General features: G+C 36.1%; 2 protein-coding genes across 2 annotated transcripts; one reads left to right on the top strand and one right to left on the bottom strand.

The window, feature by feature from the left end:
• The first annotated feature begins 117 nt into the window (after positions 1-117).
• On the top strand, positions 118-2,818 carry LOC103402147 (trihelix transcription factor DF1-like). Its single transcript, XM_029101873.2, has 2 exons — positions 118-552; positions 1,260-2,818. The coding sequence occupies exons 1-2, from the start codon at positions 254-256 to the stop codon at positions 2,677-2,679; spliced, it is 1,719 nt and encodes a 572-aa protein (XP_028957706.1). The 5' UTR covers positions 118-253; the 3' UTR covers positions 2,680-2,818.
• Positions 2,819-20,968: 18,150 nt separating this feature from the next.
• Positions 20,969-24,357, bottom strand: LOC103402146 (trihelix transcription factor DF1). The gene is made up of 2 exons (XM_008340883.4): positions 23,775-24,357; positions 20,969-23,078 (listed from the first exon to the last, which is right to left on the bottom strand). Exons 1-2 carry the CDS (start codon positions 24,065-24,067, stop codon positions 21,374-21,376), a joined length of 1,998 nt encoding a protein of 665 aa, XP_008339105.1. The 5' UTR covers positions 24,068-24,357; the 3' UTR covers positions 20,969-21,373.
• Positions 24,358-24,682: the final 325 nt, after the last annotated feature.

Genomic DNA, 24,682 nt, shown 5'->3' with positions numbered 1-24,682 from the left:
TGATGGACATTTTTAACCAACAACAACCAAAAAATAACTGAAGATTCCATAGCTTATGTGTACAATTAAAGTTTGATAATTTTTAATTAATAAAAGGAATGGGTTATTGAGATTGACAGGCAAAACCCACCACAATATGTTAATTAATTCCAAAAAACGAAACATAGATATATAATCCCACCTTCATAAAACCCAAGAGAGAATTTCACCTTTCTCTTGTCACATATTTCTCAGCTCTAACTGCGCTAAGCATATGCCTGCGGTTCCTGCGGCTGTGCCTGACAAATCATCAACTATGTTCCCATCTGGCGGGAGCTCCGGTGTCGAAGCGGCCCACACGGCAGAAGTGGTTCCTGAAGGAAGTCATGAATCCAAAACGACAAACGTGCTGTCAAATTCAGTTCAAGAGGAAAACAAGGGTGACCGGAACTTATCTGGAGGAAAGCGGTGGCCTCGACAAGAAACGGTGGCGCTTCTGAAGATACGGTCTCAAATGGATGACGCTTTTCGCGACTCAAGTCTCAAAGCTCCATTGTGGGAAGATGTTTCAAGGTGAACTTTTCATCTTCTTGACCGAAAAAGTACAAGCTAGCTAGTTATAGTGTACATGTTTAACTTTAATTATGCATCTGAGATCGATCGTCGCTCCTTTTCTTTATTTTAATGTTGTTTTGTTCTTTCTTTTATTATTGGTTTTTGGGTTGAAAGCGAGGCCAGAGGGTTCGAGCTTTGTCCTTAGAGTCGAAGTAAATGCCTTAATCGCCATATCTACAAAGTCCAACAAATTTTGAACACCTTTGATCCATAAAAACTTCATACCTACTTTTGCAGGCAATCTAGGTATAGCTAGTTTGTTTATTTGTTTTCGGCTTACAAGGTGGTTTTGTTGATTTTTGAGAATTCAATTTCATATTTTGCAAGTGTAATTTGTTTTCGTTCCCTCTAATTTATTTATTTGTTATTAATTGATAAAAAGAAAGAATGATCCATATTAAGACATGGGTTGTCATGGTTTTTCTCATGATGCTAAAGTAATTTAAAAATAGAAGGGTAGCAGTAGCATGCAAGATGGAGATGAAACAAATTTTGTTGTTTCATTAAGGAATCTTGGTGATCTTATTATTTTAAATAATGTGTCCATATTTTGTAAATATTCTTTTTTTTTCCCTAGTTACTGAGTTTACGAGATGATCATAAAAAATAAAATTAGAGTACATGAGCTTTTTCCTATCTAATTTTTATTTTTCTTCTCTCTGTAGAAAGCTAGGTGAGCTTGGTTATTACCGAAGCGCTAAGAAATGCAAGGAGAAATTCGAGAACGTGTATAAGTACCACAGGAGAACCAAAGAAGGCCGATCTGGAAAACAAGAAGGAAAAACATATCGATTTTTCGATGAACTTGAAGCTTTCGCTCATCAAAATCATCATCATCCATCAACAATACAACCAAAACCTCAAGTAGTACTGTGGCCAACCATGAACAACAACCATCCAAACAACCCTAGTCTTGTAGTTCCTCATGTCACCATTACTACTCTTCCTCCTTCTTCAACACCAAGCATCCTGACCCCAACCAGTGGCTCTCTTCCAAATGGTCCTCAAATTTCACCACCACACATTACAATATCACCTCTCAATCTCTCTCATCAGAATATTAATGGGTTCAAGCCAAACTTGGCAACAAACAATCTTTTTTCGAGTTCTACTTCCTCGACTGCCTCCGACGAAGAGTTTCAAGTTCAACCGCGCAACAAGAGAAAAAGGAAGTGGAAGTACTTCTTCAGAAGGCTGACCAAGGACGTGCTGGAGAAGCAAGAAAGTCTGCAGGAGAAATTCTTGGAAGCAATAGCAAAATGCGAGCACCAACGAATGGCGAGAGAAGAAGCTTGGAGGATGGAAGAGATGGCGAGGATGAGTAAAGAACACGAAATTTTAGCCAAAGAAAGATCGTTAGCAGCAGCAAAAGATGCCGCGGTTATTGAATTCTTGCACAAGGTTTCGGGACAACAAAATTTGACGAATATGCAAGCACTTGAGGCACCATCATCCCAGCCTCAGCCAATGTCAGTACTAATGCCACCACCGCTGCCAGCTCCGGTGGCAGTGACCAGAAGTAGTAATTTTGAGGTTCCGAAACTGAATAAGGGTGAAAGTCCATTTCCTGCAGGGTCCACAAGATGGCCAAGAGTTGAAGTTGAAGCTTTGATAAACTTGAGGACATGTCTTGACGTGAAGTACCAAGAAGCCGGGCCTAAAGGATCTCTTTGGGAGGAGATATCGGTGGGGATGAAGCGGCTCGGATACAATAGGAGTGCAAAGAGGTGCAAAGAGAAGTGGGAGAACATCAACAAGTACTACAAGAAGGTGAAGGAAAGCAGCAAAACACGCTCTGAGGATTCAAAAACATGTCCATATTTTCACCTGCTGGACATCTTGCACAGTAAAAAGAACAATAAGAATGCTGCTAGTTATGTGGAGAAGCCCATTGCTGAAACAATGCAGCCGTTGATCAAGGTCCAGCCAGACCAGCCGGTGATTGAAGATATTGAAAGGGAAAACGGGGAGCGAAATGGAGACGACGAAGATGGAGAGAGTACAGAGGAAGAAGATCGGAGTGATGACCAGATGGAGATGGTAACCAACGACAAAGATTCATCAATGGACATGGTAGATTCATGATACGAGTGAGATAGAATAACTAAGTTTCTTTGTTTTAATTTTCAGATCCAGTTGACGTAAAATGCAATCCCAAAAACTGTCCCAACACGTGACAAAAAAAATAGAGGTGTGCCATCCACACATCTCTTTTTACTTCTCACACACCCCTTGTTAATTTATATCCGTTGATCTTATTCAATTCATTCGATCCGACGGTCAAAAACAAAAAAAATATGAGAAAAGTAAAAAGAGGTGTGTGGATATCACACCCTAAAAAATCATAAAAACAGGGATACTGTATTATTTTTCTGTGGTCTAAACTGATCTCAGTCCAGTAATTAATCATCAAGTGGGTTTGCACAAAAAGAATGATCCTCTCTAACTAAGTGGATCAGGTTTCAAGGGCAGTGTTGTAAAGTTGAAAATTTCGAAAGCATACACGTATCTAGTCGCATGTTACGATAAATTTTTCATTGAGACGGAAACACAAATGATAAATCATGTGTTTTAATAAAAGTAGTGAAATTTTTATTTTTTAAGTTATTAACTTTTTAGAACACATATTTCATTATTTGTATAGTGACACGTAACGTACCACTTCGTGTATCAGTCACACTGAAAAATCTCCAGCATGTTACAAAACATAAGGTCCTAAAATAATGGACTGTAACTTTAGTGGGGATTTTATTTTTACTTTTCTTACAAGAGGGTGGAAATTTGTGTCAAGTCACACAATGATATTTACAATTAGGTATTTAACTCTTTATTTATAAGAGTTGAATATAAGACCTTCATTTACAAGTAGGAAGAATACCACTAAACAATAATATTAATTTTTATTTTATTTTATTAGTGGGATTAGATGGTTCTCCATACATTATTTACATGTAGCTAATTTACATGATATAATATCAAGATTAAAAGAAGAAGCTATATACATATAATTGTCGTATTTATTTTTATGTATTTTTGTGTTAATAGGGGATGAAGATTCTAAAGAGTAATCCAATACAATTATACAGTTAGTTTCTTTTGTTATACTTGACTGTGTAATTGTTGATATTGCTAAGGGTATATGTGTAAAGTGTTATTTCTGCCAACACTATAAATACTAAGTGTATAACTAATTATTGTTTAATGAGAAATACAAGTATTTCAGTCAAAGACTTTTCATCTTCTCTAAGCTTCCGCCTGTACTCTCTGATTCTCGATGCCATTTTTTGTTCTGCTTCTTCGGTTTGTGTTCTTGCGAAGCTGTCTTGTGTGTATCAATGGCTTCTCCATTGAATTCCTCTCATGAGTTGGTGCCAAATTCAGCCCCAATTTCTTCTTCCTCAAACCTTAACTTCTCAAATTTGTACTATTCTCTTACGATTCAGAATATTGGCAGTATGGTATCGATCAAGCTGAAATGCTCCAATTACCTCTTATGGCGAGCGTTGTTCGCTCCGATTCTTCGTCGCTACAAACTTCTTGGCGTCATCGATGGCACTGAACCGTGTCAATCTCCTCTTCTTCCAAATCGCTCTCTCAATCCGCCTTTTAAGCTTTGGTATGAGAAAGATCAAAACCTCCTTATTTAGTTGAATTCAATGCTCTCTGAGGAAATTATTCCATTTACAGTTGGGGTTTCATCATCTTATGATCTGTGGATCAAGTTAGAGCAGTGATTTGGGGGCGTTTCTGATGCACACATTCATCAATTGAGATCTCGCCTTCAATATCTTCAGAAAGGCTCTATGTCAATCTCTGAATACCAGCAGCAAATCAAAGAAATTTCTAATTCCTTGATTACTGCTGGAGCTTCGGTTACTGATCGTGATTTAATTGCTGCTACACTGGCTAGCTTGCTTGATGACTTTGAGTCGTCTATCGACTCCATTATGTTGTGTTTTTCTTCCACAAAACTTAATGAATTGCATGGTTTGCTTCTCACCAAAGAATTGTCCATGTCCCAGTGAAAGATACTTGTTTCCTCTACTGCCGCATAACCATTTCAAGCTTTCTCTGTGCATTCTCAGGCTTCTTAGGCTCTTCTTTTCCTACACCACAAGTGTATGCTGCTCAATATCTTGAGTCACAGCCCTTTGTGAAGCAATATCGTGGTAATCGAGGCCACAACTCCAACACTCATGGTCACAACTATCCTCATCTTGGTAGTCATGGTTCTAATCATTCCAACCACCATGGCAATAATTCTGGTTATCACTCTTTCAATCAATCTGGTTATTGTGTACAATGTCAAATATGTGGTTCCACTAGTCATGAGGCCATTGATTGCTATGATCGTATTAAGATATCCTAATATTGTTGGTAAAGTACCATCTACAAAGCTAGCTGCAATGTGTGCTCATCACTCTGCAAAGCCTTCTACCTCATCCAGGTTAATTGACTCTATTACTACATCTCATATAACGAATGATATCTCAAACATTCAATCTCCCAATCCCTATCATGACGAAGACAAAGTGTATATTAGAGATGGTAAAGGTCTGTCCATTGATCATATTGGTTCCTCTTTGTTACATACTCCACACTCTATTTTACAGTTGCACAATGTCTTACATGTGCCTCAAATGCAACACAATCTTCTTTCTGTTTATTAGTTTATTAAAGATAACAAATGTTCATTGACTCTTGATATTGATGGATCCTATGTGAAGGATTGTACTACTGGAAGGATGCTTTTGCGAGGACCAATTAAAGATGGTTTCTTCCCTCTTCAAAGCTCATGTATCTCCTATCATTCTTCAGTATCTCCTCTTACTGCATTAGTAAGCAATAAAGCCTCTACAAATGTGTGCCATAATAGACTTGGTCATCTTTCTTCTGCCATTTTCTAAAGGGTGCTCTCTAAAACTCAACTACCACTTCAAGGAAAATCTGCAGTGGACTTCTTATGCAAGGATTGTGCCTTAGCTAAGAATCATAAACTCCCTTGTAGTAGTACTACTTCTGTTTCATTAACATGTTTAACATTGCTACATTGTGATTTGTGAGGACCTTCACATGTGTTGTCTATGAGTGGTTATAAGTACTACCTTCTCATTGTTGATGATTTTACTCAGTATTATTGGTTTTTTCCCTTAAAGGCCAAGGCAGATGTGTACTCAACTTTTGTAAACTTTCAATGCTATGTAGAAAATATTCTTGGTAATAAAATCAAAGTTGTTTGATCCGACTCAGGGGGTGAATTTACTGGTAATCATTTTCAGGTTCCACATTTAGTTGAAACTAACTCAGGGGGCTATGTTGAACGTAAACACAAACATTTAGTTGAAACTGCAAGGACTTTGTTAGTTCAATCTCAGGTTCCACATCAGTTTTGGGTTGAGGCATTTTCAACTGCTGTCTATTTGATTAACAGACTTCATATATCTGGTCTACTTCAATCTCTGTGGGAACTTTTGTTTCATACTCCTCCAAATTATTCAAGGTTGAAAATATTTGGTTGTAGCTGCTTCCCATGGCTTAAATAATACATATCTTCTAAATTGGACAACAAGAGTAAACACTGTGTTTTCTGGGGTATAGTGTTCAACATAAGGGTATCACTGCTTGGACCGTCTTACTCAGCGCATTTATATCTCTAGACATGTTATTTTTCATGATATGAGTTTCTATATCATAAGACCAAAGCTGCAACATCTCTTTCCTCAGCAACTTCTTCACTTTCCCCTTTCAACCTTGAGTTCACTATTCCATATTATGTTCCATCTATAAATCCAGCTCATTCACTATCAACTCCCACTCAAAGTATTCACTTCAATAATGCACCATCCTTTCATGAAGACCTTGTTTCATCTAATGCCACAGCTTCTCAAGTTGATCACACACCTTCATCGGTTGTCAAAATATACATCTCATGATCATTCAATCCAAGGTAGACATATTTAAACCAAAGGCCTACTCAGCAACTAAGCATCTCTTGCCCTCTTCCATTGCTTTTATTCCAACTACATATCTTCAACTCAAAGTTTAAACATTGAAGACATGTTATGTAAGAGGAATTCAATGCCTTACAATCCATAGGTACTTGGTCTTTGGTGCCTTCTGTTCCAAACCAAAATGTGGTAGGTTGTAAGTGGGTTTTCAGGGTCAAATTTGATTAGTTAGAGTGCCAAAAAGCAATCTACTATTGCTAGAAGTTCAACTGATGCTAAATATGATCTCTTGCTCACAATGTTGTAGAAATTACTTAGATCTGCAAAATTCTTAATGATATTAGTCTGCCACTTCTTAGAGTTCCTGACTTATAGTGTGATAACATTTCTGCTATATCTTTGGCATCTAATCCTGTGTTTCATGCTCATACTAAACATGTGGAAATCGATTATCACTATTGTTTGGACCCAAATTTACACTATCGGCAAGTGCACTCAAGGTCGTTGAGTAAGCATAGCTCTACACTGTCGGATAAAAAAATGAAGATAATTTTATTATTATGAAAGGATAATATTATGATTCTTTTATCATAATAGTTATTTTTTAATAATGAATTATCTTGTACAAGATAAACGTGATGCAAATAATATCTCTAAACTACAATTCAAAATTAATTGGGGATATTCGGCATATTGGTGTTGGCAGATTCAAGCGGCAATACAGTTACTACTGTATTAATTTTCATGCAATTAATCCATGCATGGGATAAAGGTGAAAGTATGAGATGGTGATGGGATTAGGATGACATCTGAACAATAGAGTAAGCTTCAGCCTATGGACATATTAGGAAGAGTCAATTAGCACAAGGATAGTGACGTGGTGATCTTTTGACCACGGATCACATGATGATAGGATAAAGCCATCATTGTTTGGTCATATGTGGTCAATTAAAAAGAGATAATGATGGAGATTTTAAATTGGTTGGACAATTGCATGATAACACCATGCATTTAGTTGGTTCTGATCCACGCCAAACCGCATTAAAGATCAAATGCAATACTGATCGACTCAAGTCAGCACGTCCCTATAAATACAGAGGCAGTGGTAACACAAAAAGCTCTCTCAAATTCAACACACAAACTGCCGCAAACTCTCGATCTACGTGAACCTCTCAACAACCTTGAGATTTTTTTTTATTTTCTTTTTCTGCTAACACATCTTTAGTTTGGATAAACAGTACTGTAAAGGCAATCGGCCACATCTTCAGTTTGGATAAACATCATTGTTGCCATAGAATCAGCTGACAGCAGAGCACCTTCAGTTTGGATAAACAGCACTGCGTCGAGACCGACTGGTTACCTATCCAAGTCTCGGTCAAGTAAGAATTTTTGAGTCCTTATTGGCAGAGGTCATCTCATTAGCTTTCTCGGCGAAGTGAGGTGTTACAGATTACTGGGCTTCGCACATTAAACGTCAAGTTGTTTTATGATTGGATATTCACGAGTTAGTTTTAGAGTTCGGCATTCTGATGGCCGAACCACATTCACCATTAAGACATACATCTCTTTCGAGTACTTGTGTTCGTATAGTTTGGTGCCAGTTCAGCATGCTTATACTCTTACGAATATAATCACCATGACCGAACCCGGCGCCAACAATCTGTGAACTTCACAAGACTAGCAGCCTTATCTTCAGGCTCTAGAACTCGAAGGCTGATACGTATTCCTTCCTCAACCGTAGTCGCAAGAAAAAGAAGTCAGTAGCGCGCTCAATGCCACATCCATATATTTTACTCACCGGCCGAGCTCGGTAGTCGAGTTGGCACGCCCCGCACATAACAAAATGACGTAGTTAGCTTATTGATTACTCGGCCTACACACCACGTAGGCTTGGTAGTTTTTAGGGTCAACAACTACATCAGAGAACTTGTCCTTACTCATTTGATCAAAGTTCAATTTGTTTGCAGTCAGGATCAACTCGCAGATATTCATGCCAAAGCTTTGACAAAACACAGGTTTCGGTATTTGCAATCCAAGCTTCCCCTTGGTTCTTCTCAATCCTAGTTAAGCTTGAAGGGATGTAAAGAGTAATCAAATATAGTTATACTGCTAGTTTCTTTTGTTATACTTGAATGTGTAATTGTTGATATTACTAAGGGTATACGTGTAAAGTGTTATTTCTGTCAACACTATAAATACCAAGTGTATAACTAATTATTGTTTAATGAGAAATACAAGTATTTCAGTCAAAAACTTTTCTTCTTCTCTAAGCTTCCTCTATAAAGCTCACAGATTCCTCATGGTACATAAACTAAAGAAAGCAAAGAAAGTTTTATTTTTCCTTGTGTGTTCATGTAAAAGGGGGGAATTAGTGGAAGGGTTATTTTCCATTTGAAACTTGGAATAAACAAACTCCACAATCCGACTAAAATACTTGTCCAAATAGCTTGGCTTTGCCACTAAGTGCGAGTACGTACTAAGCATTTTTTTATCTGAGGGTTTTGATTGGCACTGCAGAAATTAACAATTTTATTACTCAGTTTGGATATATAGTGCACACAACATATGAGCTAAAAACAAAGAGGACAGAGAAGTAAGCCCCTTCCACTTTGCATAAGGTGGCTTCTTACAGCATGTCAACATCAGCTAATCCCATTCCATTTGAAGACCCAACCACCATATTGAAGGAATCTTCAAAGTTATATAAAAATTGTTTAGATTATCAATTGTATGTATCCACATCTTTTGACTTTCCAACTTAACCGTTTCCTTGATTTATACATTCAACCTACTCATCCTTCAACTTGAAGACGATTCTTGTTAATTAACAAGGGCTGGTAATCAAGAAACAAAAAAATAAAGTATTCAACAGATATTAGGGTTGAAACATATATATAATATCTCAAGAAACATTCATTCATTGGATATTAGTCACTTAATACTATGGTTTAGTAGTATTCATCTTCCTTTTTAAGTGAAATGTTTTGAGTTTGACTTTCCGAATGCGAGTTTAATACAAAACTATTATGGTTGACACATTGTGTATCTAAGCTCACCTCCCACCTCTTGGTGTAATATCATTGTATTTACAAAATTTTCGTTGATTGAAGCGAAACAAACTTTCATTCTTTGCAGCGAAACCTTAATGTGAAAATAAAATTGTATTAAAACGCACAGATCAGTCTATTTTCTCCTTTCAAGAAAACTAATTACAGGCGCGTCGTACTAATAATTAGGTTGAATTCCAAAAAAAAAAAAAAAAAAAAAAAAAAAAAAAAAAAACTAATTTTGGTCTTCATCCACTGGCGGGCGCTTGCCAATTGAGAAGGACAATAACTTAGTCAGCCATTCGTTGTTCTATATGAATCTTTAATTATCAACCACACATAAAAATTACCTTAAAAGAAGCATGATAATTTTTTTTCCGTTCTTGTTACATTTTTTTTTATCTTTAATGTTGTTTATTGTCATAAAATAAAGGTTGACATCGGAAATTTCAAAAGATAAATTACAACTGGTTCTACTCCTAATTATATTGAACATTTTGTAATAAAACTCAACTTACTGGACTACGTAAGGAGTTAAATTGGGGCAATATTGATTTGGTTAGTAAGTAATTAAATCACTGATTCGACTTTGAAATTTTAATATTTATTCTGAAGAAAAAAAAAACTCCTATTGAATGATAGTAGAAATTCGAATATCTTAATTAGTTCTAACAAGAAAATATTAATTAATTTCTCGACAACAAACTTTCAAGTTGATGATCCTCAATTTTGAACGAACTACATTGGAAAAATGCATGCTTATAAGAAATTATTTGAATGTGTAAAATAAACTTGATAAGTGTTCGGATTCACAATCTGAAAAAATATAATGTAAATATGAGTTATCGGTGCAATTGTATATATTGCGTTCTTATCAAAAGAGGATCCCTTACTCCTTCAAAGACCACTCTTTCTGTTTTAGCAGCCGTTTGTTTTCCTTTCCAATATTTTTGAAAGAAACAACATAACATTATTGAAACCAAAAAACAAAAATTAGAAGGTTAACCTAAATAAATACATTCTTCAACACAATTGTGAGAAGACATATTGCAACGAAAAGCAATAAAAGATATGGACCAAAAATCAACAAAACAAACTGAACTGAATTTTTTTGGAGGGGGGTGGTTGTTCTGGTCTGAAGCTCCTGGCGCCCCTGCGCGTGTCTAACATTGTCCAAGTAAATGAATATTAAACTAAACATGGTAAATACCATATTAAACTAAATATGGTAAATACCAAAAATATATATGATAATATTTGGGAATTTCTTATATATATATATATATATATATATATATATATATTAATCTCCAAAGTGGAGTATATATAGGAGTTACAATTGGTATTACATATGTACTTCACTAATGTGGGACAATAAATTACTATTTACACTTTAACTAATATATAACTCACAACACTCCCCCTCAAGTTGATGCAAAGATGTCACGCATGCCCAACTTGTCAAGCGAGTTGGAAACCACACTATTAGACACAGTCTTAGTAAGAGCATCAGCAAGTTGATCTTCAGATCTCACAAACGGAAACATAATAATTCCAGCATCCAATTTTTTCTTAATGAAATGTCGATCAATCTTCACATGTTTTGTTCGATCATGTTGCACTGGATTATGAGCAATCTCAATAGCAGCCTTGTTATCACAATGAAGTTTCATAGCACATTTGGGTTTAAACCCAAGATCTCTCAACAATTTTTTCAACCACAACAACTCACATACACCATGAGACATACCACGAAACTCAGCTTCTGCACTTGACCTAGCTACCACTTTTTGTTTCTTGCTTCTCCAAGTAACTAAATTACCACCCAAATATGTAAAGTATCCAAATGTAGATTGCTAATCAGTGACAGAACCTGCCCAATCTGCATTTGTATACCCTTCGACATTCAAATGACCATTCTTAGAGAAAACCAGGCATCTGCCATGAGCCATCTTCAAGTATCTCAAAATATGGGTTACTGCATCCATATGAGCTTCACTAGGTGAGTGCATAAACTAACTTACCACACTAACTGCATAAGCAATGTCGGGGCGAGTGTGAGACAAATAAATTAATCTCCCCACAAGCCTCTGATACCATTCTTTATGAGTAGGAACTTGATCTGGAAATAAGCCCAGCCGATGATTCTGTTCAATCGGAGTATCAACAGGTTTGCAATCTAACATACTTGTTTCAGCTAACAAATCAAGAACATATTTCCGTTGAGATAGAAAATACCATGCTTGGATCGTGCAACCTCGATTCCAAGAAAATACTTCAATTCACCCAATTCTTTCATCTCAAAATCAGTAGCTAGGTACTTTTGAAAGCATTGTATCTCCTTCTGATCATCACCAATCACTATCATGTCATCAACATAAATAATCAATGCAGTTAGCTTACCATTTTATCGATTTAGAAACAAAGTATGATCTGAATGACTCTGGATATACCCAAACTTCTTCATTGAACTTGTAAACCTCCCAAACCACGCTCTACGAGAGTGTTTCAAACCATACAAGCCCTTTCGTAACCTGCATACAACACCTTTTCCAGGAGATGTTCCAATACCAGGTGGGAGATCCATATACACTTCCTCCTGAAGATCACCATGAAGGAAAGCATTCTTAACATCAAACTGCAACAGAAGTCAATCCTGGTTTGCTGCTAAAGACAGAAGAACACACACAGTATTAAGTTTGGCAACAGGAGCAAAGGTCTCCTGATAGTCCACCCCATAGGTTTGAGTATAACCCTTAGCAACTAATCTGGCTTTATACTAGTCAATAGAACCATATGTTTTGTGCTTAATAGTAAACACTCATCTACATCCAACGGCTTTCTTCCCGTTTGGTAAAGGAACCAAATCCCAAGTAGAATTCTTTTCCAAAGCTTCTATCTCAACTTTCATGGCATTAACCCACTTAGGGTCAAACAAAGCATCTTGCAATTTTGTTGGAATTGATACACTAGATAGCTGACATATATAATATGCATATGGTTTGGACAAACGATGAGTAAACACATAATTGTTGATAGGATATTTGGCTTTAGCATGCATATCAGGCTGATATTATACTTTAGGTTTTCCACGATTAGCTCGTAGAGGCATTGATAAGTAGAAGAATGTCAGAATTTACCTCATGTATGCCACCATCTTGTACCAAATTGTTAGAAGAATCATCACTGGACAAACCATCATCAGGCAACTTGTTAGACATATCAGCAGCAGGTAATTGATCATCAGAAGGTAATTCGTCAAACATACTAACAGGCAACTAGCTAGGCACATCTGATCTGTCGTCAGTAGAAATAGCTCCAGGAATAACAGGTGACCGATCACTATCTGTAGCCGACTGATCAGTATCACGCAACATAAGGTTCTGTTCCCAACTCTGCATGTAACACATCATCCATACCATCTCTTCGAATTTGCACTTCACTCCCCCTCTCCCCTTGAAGTGGATAGTCGGAAGAGGGCTTCACAAAGCATGAAACTTCCTCATGGAATGTGACATCCATGGTAATATAAGTTTTTTGAGTCAGATGATGATAACACTTATAACCTTTTTTATTGTTAGCATACCCAATAAACCGGAGAGCACATGCATTAAGTTTACTCCGCTGATGAGAGTAGACATGCATATATGCAATACACCCAAACACTTTTGGAGGAAGCTTTGATACAGAAACAAGAGAAACATGTTTTTGTAGCACATTGAATGGTGTTTGAAAATCAAGAATCATACTTGGAACACGATTGATCAAATACACAGCAGCCAAAACAACATGACCCCACAAATGATTAGGAACACATTTATCCAACATCAAGGAGCGAGCAACCTCCATTATTTGACGATTCTTCCGTTTGGACACATCATTTTGTTGGGGTGTAAACGGAGTAGTCGTCTGGTGAATAATACCATGATTACGAAAAAAACATGTCAACGTGTGATTCACATATTCTCCTCCGTTATCAGACCTGAAGACCTTAACTTTGGTCTGAAACTGAGTAGACACCATTGTACAAAATTCTTGAAGAAGTAACAGAACATCACTCTTATTCTTCATCAAGAACACCCAACTTAACCGAGTACAATCATCAATAAAAGTAACAAACCAACGGAATCCATTAGAAGTAACTTTCGTCAGACCCCACACATCAAAATGTATCAAATCAAATGGCAAAGTAGCTTTTGAATCACTTACGGGAAAGGAAGCACGATAACTCTTAGCCATGACACATGTTTCACACTTGAACTCTGAATCACGACAAGTGCGAAACAAAGAAGGAAATAGATGTTTCATATAACTGAATGATGGATGTCCCAATCGTCGATGCCACAACCAAATTTGATGTCTGTCATCCACTTTAGCACTTAAAACTTGATGATTATTTGAACCAGAAACAACAGTATCGTCCATAGTCAAGATATACAAACCCATTATTCTTTTACCATGATCAATTAACTTCTGAGTTTGATTATCTTGAAAATAACAATACGTAAGGTAGAAGTAAGCAAAACAATATAAGGCATCAAGAAGTTTTCCTACCGACAAAAGATTGTACTTAACATCAGGAACAAGTAAAGCACGGACCAGTGATAAGGTTGGAGTCAGAGAGATAATGCCTTCACCCTTCACAAGGGAATGTGCTCCATTTGCACTAGTAATATACGGATCACGAACATAGTCACATAACTCATCAAACACTCTAGGGTCACTAGTCACATGATCATTGGCCTCAGTATTAATTATCCATTTATTTGTTCCACCAAGATGCATAACAACATTATGATTATATTGAGTCATTGAACAAAATCACGAACAATAAAGGCACAAAAGATACGCAGCGGAATGAAAACAATTTAGCAGAACACTGTTCACGATACTATAGCAGAGCACTATTCATGACTGTAGCAATTACTGTTTACAGCACTGTAGAGGACCACTGTTTACAAAGAAAACCACTATTCACGCACTGTATTGTAGCGCGACACTATTCTATTTTATTTTATTTTCACGAAGGAAATCACAAAAAATGTGGGCACAAAATTAAAGCACACAGGTCACCAAGAGCGAACTGCACTAATGCCATATTAAACTAAACATGGTAAATACCAAAAATATATATGACAATATTTGGGAATTTCTTATATATATTAATCTCCAAAGTGGAGTATATATAGGAGTTACAATTGATATTACATATGTACTTTACTAATGTAGGACAATAAACTACTATTTACATTTTAACTAATATATAACTTGCAACAATAAATTCCATGCAATTCTAAGGACCTTTTCTCATATCACATTATCCATGGCACTTTCGCGTTACCCTCCACTAGAGCAACATGACGTAGGATACAATAATATATATATATATATATATATATATATATATATATATATACACAGATTGCTTAAGGGAAGGGATCCCCATTTTTTGAAAAAAATGGGGATTAGATGTGGGGCCCACTCCACATCGAATTTCAACGATCCGAACCGTCTATTTTGTTAGTCTCGATTCATAGATCATCCTTGCAAAATATTAGCTAAATCGGAAATGTTTAAGACATCTAATTGGGTTCAAGGAAATGAAAGAATACTTTGTTATATAAGAAAAAATGAATTTTGATCTTGATAATTAAATAGGCAAACGGTTTCGGATTGAATTGAATTTTTGCAAGGATGATCTATGAATCGAGACTAACAAAATAGACGGTTCGGATCATTGAAATTCGATGTGGAGTGGGCCCCACACCTAATCCCCATTTTTTTCAAAAAAAATGAGGATCCCTTCCCTTAAGCAATCTGTATATATATATATATTATATGAATATATACTTTCAGTGTAGGAAGCAATATAGATCATCGCAAATCTTGGGCCAAGTTCGCATTAGGTCAAAACAAAGATCGAATTGAAAAGGCAATATTAAAACGGCAATGCATATAGCACACGGAATGCATTCTGATGATGGTATATGTTGAGGCTTGGAATCTATATAATTTTTTTTTTCTATTACACAAAATTTAGCTTATGATTTTTTTGGTACAGATCACTTATATACATATATATAACGATAAATTTACATTAAAAATAATAAAAAATTAATATCGAATTTGCCACTTAAAATATTTAGGAACTGAAACTGTAAATCTCCACCTCAGTTTGATCCAAAATTCTTGAGTTAAACTCTTACGATCTGTCAAGGGTTTTAGTTTCTGAAAAAACTAGCAAATTAATAATTGTCTCCAATGAATACGAATAGTTGTACTTTGTCATGATCGCAGATAAACATTAAACATCGGAGTCAGACACGACAGTGTCAGTTGGCCACTAGTTCGTTACTATTAATTTCAACTGGTGGAACCCTTTGTTTTTTTTTGTTTTTTTTATTTATCAGACTGGTGGAACCTAATTGGAAGGGTATTCTGTACAAGCAGAAATTAGATGCTTTGCTTGTTCTTTGCGTCTTCTGTTTCTTTATTATTTATTACTTGCACATTACAGACTTACAGTAACTTATCATATAATCATATGTATAACCTTGTGACGAGGCAGAAAATTTTCAATGGATCGGGAATATAGATAGGTACATTAAGTATTATAATATAAGTGTTGAATTTTTTTTTTAAATATCTAATCACTTTCATTATGATATTTGGTATACAGATCATATGTCTAGCACACTGAAAAAATTTCTTGTAAATCTACTAATTCCAGCAATTTAAATACAACCTACAATTATTTCTTTCTAATAATTTGGTCAGCACATTCAAACAAGAACTTGACATTCTCACCATCAAGAAATTGATAATTTTATTATATGAAAATTCTAAAGTACCGTAATGTATGACATTTGCGGAATTTAATGGTGAAGTATTCTAAAGAATTCAAACGTACATATGCTAGACTGAAAAGAAAACCATCTTGATGTTATATAAATATTAAAACTTTGCTTCATTAGGGTTTGATTTCAAGACCAGAAGTATCACTTCTAGTTCTAGCATAAAAGTACCTCAATCTGCAGAAGTGAAAACGCGCACCAAAGATATTATTGATGTCGTAACTTTTTCTCTTTTTTTTTTATTTTTTTAATTTTTGATACGATGCTGTCACTAAAGTTTTAGGAGGAGGAATACTTCTATATATGCATGTATATTGATGGTAACATTTGCTTTTATGTCTTATACTGTAGCATCGAGTAGCAGAATATTTATTCGTGCACATCCATATGGCCAGTCAAATCAATTTGTGGGGCATATGGTCACCATGCATGTATATTCAAGAAACTTGCAGTATTTTTATATATGATGCACAAAGTGATATGGTTTGTAATAGAAAAAGTTGATGTTTTATCATAAAATTAATTGGTAATATAGGAAGAATTTAATTTATTTTTACATTCTCAAATGTCCCGCTCATGACTAATTTTCAAGCCAAACACGTGGACAACACGAATTGGGTGATGTGGACCACGTGTAGCCGTTGAGTTTCACATGTGGGCCAATCTATTCTGATACCATGAAGAAAGTTGAGGTTCCACCATAAAACCAATTTGCATATCCCAACCTCTTATAAGCCTTTGCAAGGTCTCTCCTTTCACCAATATGAGACTCTTAATTTACCTTCACATTCTCATATGCCCTTGCATGTGGCGAATTTACACACACACACACACACACGCTATAGCGCCATATTAACTTTCTAAATGATTAGTGTCTGAACCTTGTATGCATACATATTGGATGTTATACCTATAGAGTAAGTGGGTTAACTTGTTAAATATTAAAGGGAAGGAAAATCGGTAGGGATCAAACTCACACCATATTGCATAAGTATTATTACTTTCCATCACTACGATAAAGCGCCATTTGCCAACTCCTCTTTATTGTTGTCTAGGCTAAAATGTATGATCTCAAAACTCCTTGAAGTGAAACATATACTCCTCACAAGTTTGACTCATTTAAATTAGACTAGTGATTTGTTTTCACTTGTAAGTAAAAAAATTTCTAGTTCGACTCACATGATCAAGTACACATAATATTTGTTTTGAATTCAATCCTAATTGTGACTAATTCATTGTTTAGCTTCACCCAATTCACCTTCACTTTAGAGTGCGCAATAAAACCGGTGATTCAAACATCAAGCAAAATAATTAAGTTAATGGTAATCTTATAACCAGAAAAATGAGTTCATCATTTTAACAGATCATCTTACATGAATTAATTTGAGCTCAATTTCCATGCCGCAGTTTATTACAGCAGATATTGATCGAGTTGGAGCTCCCAACAGTAGCAAACTAAATTAATAACTATATAAGTAATTAAATAAAGGAGTAGAGGAGCTCATTAAACTATGACCCTTGATCCTTTCGTGGTACTGACATTAATTCATCAATTAAATTGAATGGAAATTAAACGACTTCGACGTTTACAGAAAACCAGTGTAAATATATAAAGGCTTAAGAAATATGAAGATTCCTTTTGGTGGGATCCCTATAAATATGAATACATGCGGATGTTGACGTATTGTGGACATATGGCTCCTGTTGTAAAAACGGCTGGCAAATTGTCCCCTCCTTTTAAGCTGTTGTGCACTGTACAAAGCCGAGCCCTAAGCGAGCTTTCCCCAATCTTCTTGTTTATCTGCAACACCATTAATATATTCCGAGTTATGTTATACTTACTAAATGTGGATCCCAACCTTACCACATATTTATACCATCATTTGTATCATCTTTCTAATAAAGATGAGATACACGTATATTAATGGGCCATACCTCTGCTAGAAAGATAATATAAATGACAGTGTAAATATAGTGTAGCATTACTCTTTTTGCTCAATCCCTTGACATAATACATACATATACTAGCCTTTCTATGGATTCCACTACACTGTTTATAAAGCGGGATAGATAGTAGTACTAAATGGTTCATGATCACGAATTAACTATACATGTAGGTAGACATTGTTAATAACGTGTTCGCAAAACAATCAATATGAGGACACTATCTTATCTCACTTCCTAAATAGTGGAGTGGAATACTTTCCAATGATTTCATTTTAATGATTGGGTTTAAAATATTTAAATTTAAAAGTACATTCATTCATTCTCCAGCCTTGATATTGATAAACTTTTCAGGCTCAGTATGGTCCACCACTAACATCACCGACACTGTCTTAACTTTACCACCTATAGGCTGGTATTGAGTATTATCTAAAAAGGTCTCAATGATGTTAGGGGTGAAATCTCCTATATATTAATTGTAGATTTTTTTTGTCATATACTCAATGTGAGATCCTATTCTCCAACATATATCAAATTTGAATGTGAGTGACCATAAATTTTTTAACAAGTAAATTGAAACATTTCAGTTTTCTTTGGAGAAGTATTTACATGGCATGGTAATAAACTACCGTAGAGTTCCATCTAATAATTAAAAAATATGTGTAAATATTTGTCTACACCATATTACTAGCACGGAATAACACAATAGCGGTGTACCCATACTATATGCTTTCTTTCCCTAACTTTTTCACACTCTCTCATAATCAATTTATTCTATAGAAATACTTCATTTTAATCTTTGAAAAAGATTACTTTTGGATTAGAACCTTGTGTAAGATTATAATCTAATTCTAGTCCTTTTACTCAATGTTCAAGTCAACATACATTTAATCAATGGCGGACTAAATAGTCAGGGCAAACTAAATTACAACCTTCTCCTCCTACTTCTTTGTCTTCTATTTCTCTCTTCTTGTGTGAGTCTCTGTTGTATGTACCAAATGCTCGATGAATTGCCTCAGTTGACAAGCCTTTGCAGTTTTCAACATTACTCTAAAATTTCCTATTATCACCCTCGACAAGCCTCAACAGATCATAATAATTGTTGACATATGTTAGCAAGAATCGACAAGTTCCTACTAGGTGCTCAACAAAATGATCAAATGAAGTTTTTTTGGCATATTTAAAAAATTCTGACTCCGTCACTGCATTTTTCACCTCACATTTTATTTGTATTTTGAGATTTTGTCACAGTTTTTCCCCCTATAATAGTAATACCATGTGTTCACATATTGTATTGCATTTAATCTTATTTTTCTTTTGATTCATCATAATGTATTTTGATATAGACATTTAGGTACACTAACTTTTTTTTTTAAAAATGGTACACTTTGTGTTCTTTATTTAAGTACATTGTTTCATTTTATATATTTCAGTACAAAAATTTAGATACTTTAATTCATTATAATATTTCGCTAATACATTTAGATACATTAATATATATTTTGTTACAGATATTTAAGTACAATATAATATATTTTAGCACATACATTTAGGTAAATCTTTTAATATATATATATATATATTGAGTAAATTGATATTTTTACACTAAGGAGATGGGAAGTTCAGTTAACCACACAATAGGCAATCTAATTTGGTATCGGATTCGTCATCCATAAGATTCGAACCTAAAACCTCTCACTTCCAAGTGAAGAGGAATACCACCATACCGTAGCACTGAGTAGCTTTTAATATATTTGGATTCATTATGTATTTGCATTTCTATATGTGTCACAAATACATTTCTGAAATGTTTTCTCATTTATAATTGGATGAAGTTAAGCATAAAATCAAATATTGACAAGGATAAATTTTGGGAATAAAAATACACAATAAATATATAGTAAAAGGACTATAATCAATATTTAATCTAACTCGGTTTTTGTTCAATTTCAAACTTATTTAATGATTAAAGTTCAAAACCCCCTTTATTTTGTCAGTAAAAGTTTGAAATGAAAGTTAGTATTTATATAAATAGACGGTCCAGGATTCTCTCTGAATCACTCTTTGCGGATCCCGTCCGGAATAACTCATTATTGTTGTTCCCCACACATCCTGAGGCCAGAAATTATTTTTGGCTTCTCTTTTTTCTTTGTCGCGTGGGGCGATAACAACCTAGAACCAGCAGCCACCGATCCCTCTCCGCAAAGTCATTTCCCACCCCCTTCAGCTATTCAAGGATCCAATCCCTCAGCCACCCCACCTTGCAGGCGGCCATCGCACTCTTGGTCGCCGGAAAATGTCCTTCTCTTTATCTCTTTCTTTCTCGAAATACGGGCCGGTTCAAGGAGTTTTAGCAGGCAAATATTAGGGTGTGGTAAAGAAAGTGGAAGAAGAAAGGGAAATAATAATTAAAATCTAATCACATGATATGAATCAAACGGCCAAGATGACTTGGTCCGCAAGATTTGAAGGCATAGATCGGGAGACAAATGAATACTCTTGTTTGTTAATGTCTGTGAAAGAAATTAAAAAAGTTGATGCGCTAAGGCAAACAAACAAAAAATATAAATGCATCCAGAAAGATCAAAGACTAATTTATAACCATTTACTCACAATTTACACCACCAACCCCATGAAAAAGAAAACCAAAATGAAAATTACAACACTAACTGAAAACTGCCTATTATTTATTATGGAACTCAAAGTTGATAAACCCTCTTTATCTCTTCCTCGTGACCTTATTATTTAGAGAGAAAAAAATAAATAAATTATAAATAAACATATTATAACTTGATGCCTGACTGTAACTCTCCTCTTACTAGTCACCACTCACCTTCACCATTTCCCTCTCTTTTAAATTTCTTCCCAAAATTCAGGACCCGCCACATTGTATTTGACCCACTCACCCGTCCGAAAGCCCTGCAAAATCTGACCCACTTTCTTTGAATCCATGTTATGTTGCGCTTTTTCTCAAGTCATGACTCAGTCATTCAGCTGTTGCTGCACCCACTGGAGCTTGTTTGTTTGCCACTATCTCATAGTTCCCATCTCCTTCATCATCATCATCCTCCTCCTCCTCATCCTCCTCCTCTTCATCCTCCTCATCATCATCGTCATCACCGATATTGTTCTCTTTATCTTGCTGATCATGATAATCCTCCCCTTGGTTCTGATGATGATCAGTACCCATCATCAGTCCCTGATGATCTTGCTGCTGCAGCGGCGGTGGCTGAGGTGGCCATTGCTGCTCCGGCCTCACCATCAGAGGTACCGAATTTTCGGGCTTGAATTGGCTCGAAGAATTAGTAGTACTAGTACTATTGACATTGTTCTGATCAAAATTGTTCCTCTCTCTATACAAACTATCTAGCAGGTGAAAGTAAGGACATGTCTTCGAATCCTCAGGCCTTCTCTTGTTGCTTTCCTTCACTTTCTTGAAGTACTTGTTAATGTTCTCCCACTTCTCCTTGCATCTTTTTGCGTTCCGATTGTATCCGAGCTTCCTCATTCCTCCCGAGATTTCCTCCCAAAGCGGCCCTTTCGGTCCATTCTCTTGGTACTTAGAATCAAGGCTGGTTCTCAGCTTGATCAACGCTTGTACCTCCACTTTCGGCCATCTTGATGAGCTCGGTGGCATCATCAAATTATCGTTCTCCCCGTTGTTGTTTGATTTCGGAACAATGTCAAAGTTCGTCACCTTCTGTTGTGGTTGTGGTTGTGGTGGTGGTGCAGGCTGCCGCGGTGCAAGAGGAAGTGGTGCTGGTTGTAACGGTAGTAGCTGTGACTGGTTCGGTGTGCTTTGGTTTTGGTTTTGATTTTGGTTTTGCTGCTGCTCGGATACCTTTTGCAAGAATGACATGACCGCGGCATCTTTGGCTGCCTTGATTGATCGTTCTTGAGCTAGAATCTCGCGCTCTCTATTGATTCTTGCCATCTCTTGCATTCTCCAAGCTTCTTCTCTTACAATTCTTTCTTGTTCACGTTTCTCGATGGTCTCCAAGAATCTCTTCTGAAGATCCTCTTGCTTCTGGATCACATCCTTCATTAGTCTCTCGAAGAAGTCCTTCCATTTCCTCTTCTTCTTCGCCCGCCCTTCCAACTCCTCGTCAGACGAGGTGGAGGAAGAGGTGGAATTTGAAAGGAGGTCAGTGGGTATGGTTGGGAAAGACGTTGGAAATGCAGTGTGCTGCTGCTGATGATGATGACTGAGATTGCTTGTAGGGTTTGTTGTTGTTGGTTGAGGCGGCGGAGGTTGTGGCGGTGGTGGAAGAACTATAGGGTTTGTTGGTGGGAATGAACTGGGGAGTGTGAGGTTATTAAGTGTTGGTGTTGCAATGCCTTGAGAGGACACAATAGGAATTGTAGGGTGCGGGGCAGCTGACGATGGAACAGTAGTACTACTATTGGGATGAGAAATGGTTGGGGGAGGGTTAGCCATTGCCATTGTTGTCATTGTTGCCGCAGCTGCCGCCGTTGTAGACTGATGAGGCTTAGGTTGATGATGAGTAGTAGTACTGCCCGGAGTCGGAGGTTGATTTTCGAGGGCGTTTAACTGATCGAAAAACCGATAAGTCTTGCCTTCGGACTTGCCGGTGCGGCCTTCTTTGGTTCTCCTGTGGTACTTGTAGACGTTCTCAAACTTCTCCTTGCATTTCTTGGCGCTTCGATGATAGCCAAGCGCTGCTAGCTTGCTGAATGATATGATAACAATAGTTGCACAAAAATCAACACACACAAAAATTAATAAATTAAACATATTAACTGTTTATCTTGAATTCAGCAACAAAAACAAAGCATTTACACATAAAATTTTGAAAAATTATGATCAATAAATATATAAGAAATTAACATCCAGCTAACGCTGGCAGGAATATTTCAGATATATATATATATATACATACATACATACATGTAATAAGAAAGACAAGAAGGGATTCATTGATGAAAGACAGTAACCTCTTCTGGAAATTGTATGACTCAATTATTGAAAGAATTGATTCCATTTGTCTTAAATTTCTCTGTATTTTTTTGTGGAATTTATTATTATTCCCATTGTTGATTCCGTAATTTCTTGAGATAGACTAAGGAGAGGTAGAAATTAAAACCAAATGAAAGATACAAAAAAATGAAAACAAAAATAAAATTACCCAAAAGAGTAATTAAACTAAGTGAAGAACTTGAAATAGATCATAATTAAGTAAACAAAACAAAATAAAAAATATAGTACAAAGAAATGAAAATTTCTATCAGTTCTCAGATCTCAACCCCCTATGGAACCAAAAGTGCTCAAATTCTCACTAAAATTAATCAAGAAATAAAAATTAACAAAAACAAATTAGCAGTAGATAATTAGCTAGTTTCTATAGATATGGTAATTAAAATTTAACCTGGAAACCTCTTCCCATAAAGGACCCTTAACACTTGCATCACGAAACGCCACGTCCATGTCAGACCGTATTTGCAAGAGAGCTAAAGTCTCTTGGCGCGGCCACCGATTGCCACCGAAGCTCCTCTCGCCACCTCCTAACAATTCCTCTTGACCACCTCTGAACGTTTCTTCACCTGAATTATTATTCGACCCATTGCCGCTGCCGCCACCACCTTCGGGAGCTGCCACAGCTGTGGCCACAGCATCGCGGCCGATGGAGCTCCCTAAGACACTAGTAGATTCCCCCAGCATAGGACCAGCTGGTCTACTTCCCCTTTTTCTTCTCTTATTACTCCCCTCTAGCTATAACAAAACTAACAATTACGACTTACAGCAGCTGATGGAAGTTTATAAAAATATATCACTCGCACGAGAGACAGAGAGAGAGAGAGAGAGGGAGAGAGAGAGAGATGGTGAATTCTGTACAGAAGGGTTTTAAGAAAACGGGTGAAGGGTGAAGTTAATTTATTTCGGTGGGATCTGCTTCTCGATCTCAAGGAACTTGTTTTTCTTTTCCCTTTTTATTATGTATATACGTATATATCTCCTTCTTCTTCTTTTTTTTTCTTTTTTGCTGTGGAATCTTTTTTTTTTTTTCTGTGTAAGTTGGTAAAAAGAAACAAAACATTATTGGATCATTTTCCTTTTTTTTTTCTCAAAAATGTATTATTTCAGAAGGAAAAGATATATGTATGTATGTATGTATGTATACGTAGAAAGAGATTATTCTTTTTTCAGTGGTAGTGTTACAACAGACATTTTCTAACAGCTGCGCAAAGAGACGATGATGATAATAAGTTGGTTTTTGTGTGTCCAGCTAAATTTAGTTAGAAAGCCGGCCCATCTAGGTCAGCTTATTTCTCTTTC

Source organism: Malus domestica, chromosome 05 (assembly GCF_042453785.1).
Source record: "Malus domestica chromosome 05, GDT2T_hap1".
Taxonomy (NCBI): Eukaryota; Viridiplantae; Streptophyta; class Magnoliopsida; order Rosales; family Rosaceae; genus Malus; species Malus domestica.
This window is presented reverse-complemented; position numbering and strand designations above follow the sequence as displayed.

Excerpts from the sequence above, each read along its gene's own strand:
- LOC103402147 (XM_029101873.2), top strand. The coding sequence starts at position 254 with ATGCCTGCGGTTCCTGCGGCTGTGCCTGACAAATCATCAACTATGTTC. Across the intron at positions 553-1,259 it reads TTGTGGGAAGATGTTTCAAG|AAAGCTAGGTGAGCTTGGTT; the intron begins GTGAACTTTTCA and ends TTCTCTCTGTAG.
- LOC103402146 (XM_008340883.4), bottom strand. The coding sequence starts at position 24,067 with ATGCTGGGGGAATCTACTAGTGTCTTAGGGAGCTCCATCGGCCGCGAT. Across the intron at positions 23,079-23,774 it reads TTATGGGAAGAGGTTTCCAG|CAAGCTAGCAGCGCTTGGCT; the intron begins GTTAAATTTTAA and ends CATATCATTCAG.